Raw genomic sequence first — 8,694 nt, forward strand, 5'->3', positions numbered from 1 at the left:
TGAGAGACACCAGACCCAACAATGCAGATGACCTGAAGGCCACGATCAAAGCAACCTGGGCTTCCATTACACCTGAGCAGTGCCACAGGCTGATTGCCTCCATGCCACACCGCATTGATGCAGTAATTCATGCAAAAGGAGGCCCAACCAAGTATTGAGTGCACAGAAATGAACATACTTTTCAGAAGCCTGACATTTCTGTTTAAAATATCCGTTTTTATTGATCTTATGTAATATTCTCATTTTTTTAAACACTGAGTTTTTGGTTTTCATTATCTGTGAGCCATAATCATCAACATTTGAAGAAATAAAGGCTTGAAATATTCCACTCTATGTGTAATGAGTCTATATAATATATGGGTTTACCTTTCTGAAATGAGTGACAAACAACATTGAACTTTTTCATGATATTCTAATTTTTTTGAGATGACTCTAAAAAATGACCTCATTTCCTTTATTTTGACCTTGTCTTTGAATAAAAAACATATGAAAACACTCCTCCATCATTCACAGTCTAGCTTGTGTCCATGCTCTCTGCAGGGGCAAACCCCCTCCCTCCCCTCCCTGGATGCTCTGGTAGATGGACGCCATGTCAGCATTGGTTCTGATCTGGTTGGCGAAGTCGGCCATACTGGGGCTCCGTTCCACCTCGGGGATGGCCAGCAGGGCGGCGACAGCACGCATGGCCGAGCGCCGCAGCTCTTCCTGCTTCTCAAACTCCCGCTTCACAGACCCCCCCTTCACCTAAGGGAGAGGAGAGGCCTCATTTCAGTGTCGGATGTGTTTTTTAGAGGAGCTAAACCTCCAGAGCATTTTTACACACCAGCTTTCCCAAAACTCCATCAGCTGGTCTCTTCACTGCCAGAAGTTTACAAACGGTTGTTAGAAGAAGAGAGGGTGATGTACAATGGAAAACAGACATTTTACTATTTCATGAAAAATATTAGCTCATTTGAATCTGATGGCAGCAACACATCTCAAAAAAGTAGGGACAGTGTCATGTTTACCATTGTGTAGCATCCCTCTTCTTCTAACAACAGTCTGTAAACATCTGGGAAGTGAGGAGACCAGCCGATGGAGAGGAATGTTGTCTCATTCTTGTCTGATGTAGGATTCTAGTCGCTCAACAGTCCTGGGTCTTTGCTGGATTTTTCCTTTTCTGGTGCTCCAAATGTTTTCTGTTGGTGAAAGGTCTGGATTGCAGGCAGACCAGTTCAGGACCTGGACTCTTCTCCTGTGAAGCCATGCTGTTGTGATGGGTGTGGTATGTGGTTTAGCATCATCTTGCTGAAATAGTCGCAGCCTTCCCTGACAGAGACGTTGTCTGGATGGGAGCATATGTTGCTCTAAAAGCTCTCTCTACTTTTCAGCATTGATAGTTTCTTTCCAGATGTTAGCGCTGCCCACGCCATAGGCACTAATGCAACCCCATACCATCAGAGATGCAGGCTTTAGACCTGAGCCAGGAGAACAAGCTGGATGCTCCCTCTCCTCCTCAGTCCACAGGACACACCATCTGTGGTTTCCAAAACAAATTACACATTTTGGACAGATTTAGTCACACAGTAAAGATTCAACAGATGTGACTTCAAGTTCAGTTATAAAGAATTTATTTTGTTATTTAACATGATTGAGGTAAATCAGTACACTTTAGTTCTATTAAATAAATAAAACTGAAAAAATAAAGGACAATGTGGCTGAACATTAACAGTTTGCAGGAAATTTTAACTGTGCCAAAGATTTACAAAGTGTCGGGTAAACTATCTAAAATAACTACTTAGGAATAAAAAGAGGAGCTGGCCTTAAACAACCTTTCACCACATTTGTAAAATATGAACACCTACACAAAATCCCTGCATCCCAGACACCCCTGTGTGTATGTAGTACCCATCACATACAGCTGCTCAGCAACGACACCTGAAACAGGCCAGCATCCACGGCTGTCAGTATTGAGAGCTAAAGCCATAATCATGGAGCGACAGCTTTAAAACTTTATAATGTCCCAAGAAATACGATACTGACAAAAACCAGACAATTAAATACAAACAGTCTATGTAAACTCAAGTACAGTGTCTATAAAAGTATTCACTCTTGGGAGTCATGGAGACAATCATGGTTAAAAAAAACTAGCAATTCTGACAAAACAAATACAGAAAAAGCAAAACTCCACTCTATTGTCAAAACAAAATTAGATTTCTACAAAGGAATGTCAAAGAAAATCTATAATGTAAAATAAGTGACTGCATAAATATTCCTCCTTCTAGTCAGTGTTTAGTAGAGTCTCCTCTGTCTGCAGCTCTGAGTCTGTGTGGATAGGTCTCAGTCAGGATCCAACATCTGGACTCTGGAATTTTACTCCATTCTTCTTTGATAAACTGCTCAAGCTCTGTCAGGTTGACCAGGGATCAGGAATGAACATCCCTTTTCAAGTCCAGCCTCTATTCTCTCTTGTACTGAGGTCTGGGCTAATCCAGTGTGAGAATTTTCCAGAATTTTCCACATTCATTTTACCTTCTACAAGCCTTCCAGGGTCAGCTGCTGAGAAGCATCCTCACAGCATGATGCTGCCACCGCCGTGCTCCACAGTGGGGATGATGTGTTTGTGGTGATGTCAGTGTTTGGTGTCTTGTCTGATGGTCTTAGAGCTCCATTTTGGTCTCATCAGACCAAAGAACTTTCTTCCTCTTGACCATGGAGTCTCCCACAGTCCTTTTGGTGAACTCTAGTCCAGATTGAATCTGAGTTTTCTTCAACAGTGTCTTATTCTTTGCCACTCTCCCATAAAGCTCTGACTGGTTTATGGGAGAGTTGTTGTCTGCAGAGTCTCTCCATCTCAGCTGCTGAAGCTTGGAACTCCTTCAGAGTAGTCATAGGTGTCTTGGTGTCCTCTCTCACTAGTCTCCTTCTTGCACGCCCACTCAGTTTGTGAGGATGGTCTGATCTAGGCAGATTTACACATGTGATATATTCCTTCATTTCTTCATGATGGATTTAACTGAACTCTGGGGGATGTTCAGAGTCTTGGAAATGTTTCTGTCTCCATCCCCTGACTTAGACTTTTCAATTACCTTTCCACTGAGTGTTCTTTTGTCTTCATGGTGTAATGGTAGCCATGAATACTGATTAACCAGACACAGTTGTCTTTACACTACAATCACTGAGACACATTCACTGACCTCAGCTGATCTTCATTTCACTAACTCTGAGACTACTAGCACCAACTGTCTGGACCTCTGTTGAATTAGATAGATCACTTTAAAGGGCGTTAATATTTATGCAGTCACTTCACATTACGTTTTTAAACTGATATTACTTTGTAGAAATCTGTTTTCACTTTGACATTGAAGACGTTTTAGTTGTCAGAAAGCCAAATTATATTGACCATGACTGATTTATAAAATCAATACAATGGTAAAACATCCAAGAGGGTAACTGCTTTTTCATCGACACTGTAAATAAAACTGAGGAAAACAGCCAAAAAGAGAATAAAATAAATAAACTGCGTATTGCATTTCCCCTGAAATAGTCTTCATAAATAAACAGATGGTTTGTCACCATTATCATGAAATATCCTCCTCTTTTTTCGTTGCCATTATTGTTGCTAATGTTTCATCTACTACCACCTAACACCAGCCTCATATCTACTATCATTACAGTTAAAGAGAATCTAAGAGCAGCTCAACTCTAAGGTCAGTAAGTACCAACATCAGTCCTCTCCATTTCATTATCATCTGAGCTGCTGATGCTAATATTACAGAGTTCAGTCTTCTATCAAACATGGCTATTATGGTTCATTTTCCACATTTTCCTACCATCATTATTATTGTTGGAGCCATTTCCAAGAAAAAGTAACTTTAAGATAGTATTTATGGCCAGGACAGCCATGAAACCATCTTATTCACTGTGTTTTTGCTTGTTTTCTAGCTTTCTTGCTCTTTTTCTTCACTTCTTCACCAAGAAGTGCTCCTCCCCCGTTCTTCCTCTCAGTCTTCTCTTCCTCACCTCCTTCTTCTTTCCCTTTCTCCCTCTCCCTCTTGTCTTCTTCCCCTTGTTTTTTTCTCCCTCTCTGCCTCTCCCTCTTCTCTTCTTCAGCTCCTTCTTCTCTCTTTTTCTGCATCACCCTTTTCTCCTTTTCTCCTCGTTCGTCTCTCACGATCTGCCCATCCCTCTTCTCTTCTCCCTTTCCTTCTTCTCCCCCGTTCTTCCTCTCAGTCTTCTCCTCTCTCCCTCCTACTTCTCTCCCTATCTGCCCATCCCTCTTCTCTTCTCCCTTTCCTTCTTCTCCCCCGTTCTTCCTCTCAGTCTTCTCCTCTCCCCCTCCTTCTTCTCTCCCTGTCTGCCTTTCCCTCTTGTCTTCTCCCCCTCCTTCTTCTCTCCCTGTCTGCCTTTCCCTCTTGTCTTCTCCCCCTCCTTCTTCTCTTCCTGTCTGCCTTTCCCTCTTGTCTTCTACCCCTCCTTCTTCTCTTCCTGTCTGCCTTTGCCTCTTGTCTTCTCCCCCTCCTTCTTCTTTCCCTTTCTCCCTCTCCCTCTTGTCTTCTTCCCCTTGTTTTTTTCTCCCTCTCTGCCTCTCCCTCTTCTCTTCTTCAGCTCCTTCTTCTCTCTTTTTCTGCATCACCCTTTTCTCCTTTTCTCCTCGTTCGTCTCTCACGATCTGCCCATCCCTCTTCTCTTCTCCCTTTCCTTCTTCTCCCCCGTTCTTCCTCTCAGTCTTCTCCTCTCTCCCTCCTACTTCTCTCCCTATCTGCCCATCCCTCTTCTCTTCTCCCTTTCCTTCTTCTCCCCCGTTCTTCCTCTCAGTCTTCTCCTCTCCCCCTCCTTCTTCTCTTCCTGTCTGCCTTTCCCTCTTGTCTTCTCCCCCTCCTTCTTCTCTCCCTGTCTGCCTTTCCCTCTTGTCTTCTCCCCCTCCTTCTTCTCTTCCTGTCTGCCTTTCCCTCTTGTCTTCTCCCCCTCCTTCTTCTCTTCCTGTCTGCCTTTCCCTCTTGTCTTCTCCCCCTCCTTCTTCTCTCCCTGTCTGTTTCCCAGGTCGGCATTCCCCTAGATGAAGCTTGAGCACCCCCTGACTGTGCAGCTGCAGCAGGAACTCAAACTCGTCAGGCATGGCGTGGTATTTTGTGCTAGGTGGTTTGTCATCGTAGTAGTGGTGCTTCAGGTTATGGAGTCCATGGGGGTGATTACTGAAGGGCCAGAATCCGTACACGAGCACGTTGTCACAGAGTTCAAGGGCCAAACTCACCATCAGTAACCCTGTGCTCAGCCGCAATTCATTTAGACTTTGCTTCAGCCAGAAGTTGGTGACATTGATGTGGTAGTCGGGGTTTAATAAGGCAGGCCGGGTGGGACCCCCAAAGTCACTAATGGTGTAAGCTGCTCTCAGCGTTATGGCTGTGTAGCGGGCTGCATGGAACGGGTTAAGAAGCAGCAAAGCGTTACCGTAAGTACGTAGTTTCTCCATAAACGGACGGCGAAGCGTCATCAGAGATTCATATCTGAAAATAAACAAAGAAAGAGACTGAATGGACATTTTATTTCTTTCAGGTTTAACTTTTTATGCCTTCAGTCAGAGACAGGATAGTGGATGGGCTCAGAAACCAGGGAGAGATAGCCTAGAACAACATACAGGAAAGGGCATGACCTGAACCTGGGCTTCCTGCCCCCAGGACAACAGCCTCTACACAAGGGGGACAAAGACTCAACCACCAGACCACCAGCTCCCCGACTGAAGGAAGATTTGAACTGACAGTGCTGTAAATTTCATCCTCTGTCTCACCTCTCTTCAAAGATGGATGGGTTTGCTGTCACCAGGCTTGTCTTGGTACCAACATCCTTCTCATAACCGTCTTCTAAAGGAGGAAGGTTGCACCTGAAGTCACAACAAAAAAAGTGACTTTCATACCAGTTTTTGTGTCCATCACCCCATTCAGACTATGCATTAACAGAGATTTATATCTGATTTTGGCATTGGGATATCCAGTGGTAATCCTTAGTTTGTGTGGACTCATTTTAGGTCGTTTTCATGCCTGATAGTCCGGGGGACTCGGTCCGTTTTGGAAAGGAAATTTCAACGTTGTTGCACTTTCCTTTGGTTTGGTTTGCATTCACACTGCTCTTGGTCAAACGGACCAAAACCATCTGAACACTTACAACCTCTGCCCATTCGGGGCGCTGTCTCCACAAACAAACAGCAACGAAGATTATAAGAAGGCGTAGAAGAAGACAAAACGGGAAATCCATCTCCTTACACTAAATAATCAAATAAGCAATGAAAAAACACCTAATTTATGCTGTCTTGGGGCTTCTGCTTTTGCAATGTGGCGTTACGAGCAGCCAGCGAGGCGGTGAGCTGTCCAGCATGTCGTTCCTTACATTAGACGAATAAATCAGAACTGAAGAAAACATTTAAGTGAGAGATTACGGCGTGTTGCTATGGCTACACAGATGCCAAGCAAGATGTTGACGTGTATTTGAATGCTTTAAACCACATATAAATCTGTTAATCATAGCTTTATGCCACTTCCTGCCTTTGGTTCACAAGTTGGTCCGCTTTGCTTTCACACCTCAAACGACCGCACCAGGGTTCGTTTGGAAGTGGACCGAAACCCCCTGTTTGGTCCGCACCAGAGTTTGTGTGAGCTTTCACACCATCCAAACAAACCAGACTATCTGGGAAAACGGACCAGAGCTCCTTTTAAGCGGGCCAAACAGCTCTGATGTGAATGTGCCCTTAGTGTGTACTGTCCCACTGCCAGGGCAGAATCTGCATTGTTCCTCCTGTATCCGAGGTCCGAAAATCGCCCGGAGCCTCCTTTCCAGCACCTTAGAATAGACTTTCCCCGGGAGTCTGAGTAGTGTGATACCCTGATTATTGGAGCACATCCTCTGGTCCCCCTTTTTGAAAATGGGAACCACCACCCCGGTCTACCACTCCACAGGTATGGTCCCATTCTTCCAAGAGACACTGAAGAGGCGTGTAAGCCCTCTTCTAGGCAAGGCAACGCCAATCCCTCCGTGGGGATTTTTGTTAAAACCGTTCTCAGTTTGGTCCCCCACTTGATATCCCAATAACCAACTATGTTTTATATTAAGTATAAACAGGGTCTATACAGGCCTGCAGGTGTCTGGGCCACAAAAAAAGCTGGAATGGGCCCTCCCCAGTTGTTATTAATGGATGATATCAATACATGTTGATTTAGTAGCTTTGGTGCTAGCGTCCTGACTAACAGTTACTTCAATTTAGAGCTATAAAGAGTGTCAAGCTATGACTCAGCTCTGATGTTCAACATATGTTTTCATGCAGACCCCTTTTCATCACTGTTTTCGCTGTGATATTTCAGTTTTTGCCACCCTTAAACAGTTTTGTTGCCTCTGTTACCCATTTCTGCCACTTGGAGTAAACACAGGGGTTAACCTTTTCACCATATTTTCTCCCCTTTTTGCTCTTTTCGGCTGTTCTTAGCTCATTTTTGCTGTAATCCCATTTTTGTCTCCTTTAACCCATTTTGCTATTTTTAACTGCTTTTCACCGTTTTGCCCGTTTGTCTTTCTTAGCACACTTTTTACAACTTTTAACCAGTTTTGCCATTCTGTTACCACTTTTTCAGCCAATTTTTCACTTAAATTAGATTTTTGCCAATTTCAGCGTTATTTTGCATTTATGCACGAGTAATAAATTAAATTTTCCATAAAGTTATTTAAATTCCTTCTACTTTATTCTCTGGCATCCTGATGTTTGTGCACATCAAGCTTGGCTGAAGTCAGACAATTAGTGTATTTTCTGGCAGATCCATTTCCTGGTTGAAACCAGACTCAACAAATTGGAGAAACTCTCGTTATTCCGTTTTTCCATTTTTGACCACAAAAGGGAAAAACAGAAAATCAACTCTTTTTTCAGTTTTTTGCATTTTGGTCACAAAAATGGAAAAATGAATAACAACATTCTTAAAAACGGGGTCCAATTTTTGTTTATTTCAATTCCATTTTTGTTTTCTTCATTTAATGGAATTCTCAAGGAAAAGGAATTCATGTGACCACTGGGAAAGGTGAGCATTTCAAAGTAAAAGTCTTCATGTCAAAACAAGAGCCAAAAAAATGGAAAAACAAATAACATTTTAAAAAGGGGTCCAATATCTATCTATCTATCTATCTATCTCTCTATCTCTCTCTCTCTCTCTCTCTCTCTCTCTCTATATATATATATATATATATTTCGATTCCGTCATTTTGTTTTCTTCATTTAATGAAATACTTGATGAAAAGGAAATCATGTGACCCATTGGGAAATGTGAGCTTTTTTTTAAAGTAAAGGACTCCATGTCAAAACAAGAGCCTTCCATTGAATTTTACAGTATTATAAAAGGCCAAAATGCTCTTTATACAACATTTGATAAATAATGTAAATTGTTAATGCACTGGCAATTAAAGGACTGTAATGTTATTAACCTTTTTTTCAATCTTTTATTCTTATTTCATACATATATACATACACACACATATATATACATACATATATATATACACATATATATACACACATCTGTGGATAGATAGATAGATAGATAGATAGATAGATAGATAGATAGATAGATAGATAGATAGATAGATAGATAGATAGATAGATCGATAGATAGATAGATAGATCGATAGATAGATTGATAGATAGATAGATAGATAGATCAATAAATAGATAGATAGATAGAT

General features: G+C 42.2%; 1 protein-coding gene across 1 annotated transcript in view; it reads right to left on the reverse strand.

Annotated features, from left to right (window-relative positions):
• Nucleotides 1-507: 507 nt before the first annotated feature.
• Nucleotides 508-8,694, reverse strand: part of LOC121506720 (alpha-2,8-sialyltransferase 8E-like) — a 21,154-nt gene continuing 12,967 nt past the window's right edge. Inside the window, exons 6-8 of the mRNA XM_041782571.1 lie at nucleotides 5,768-5,860; nucleotides 5,009-5,486; nucleotides 508-744 (exon numbers count right to left, since the gene is read on the reverse strand). Of these exons, the coding sequence (XP_041638505.1) occupies nucleotides 508-744; nucleotides 5,009-5,486; nucleotides 5,768-5,860 (808 nt within the window). The remainder of the gene's footprint in view (nucleotides 745-5,008; nucleotides 5,487-5,767; nucleotides 5,861-8,694) is intronic.

The sequence above is a fragment of the Cheilinus undulatus genome, linkage group 3 (assembly GCF_018320785.1).
Source record: "Cheilinus undulatus linkage group 3, ASM1832078v1, whole genome shotgun sequence".
Taxonomy (NCBI): Eukaryota; Metazoa; Chordata; class Actinopteri; order Labriformes; family Labridae; genus Cheilinus; species Cheilinus undulatus.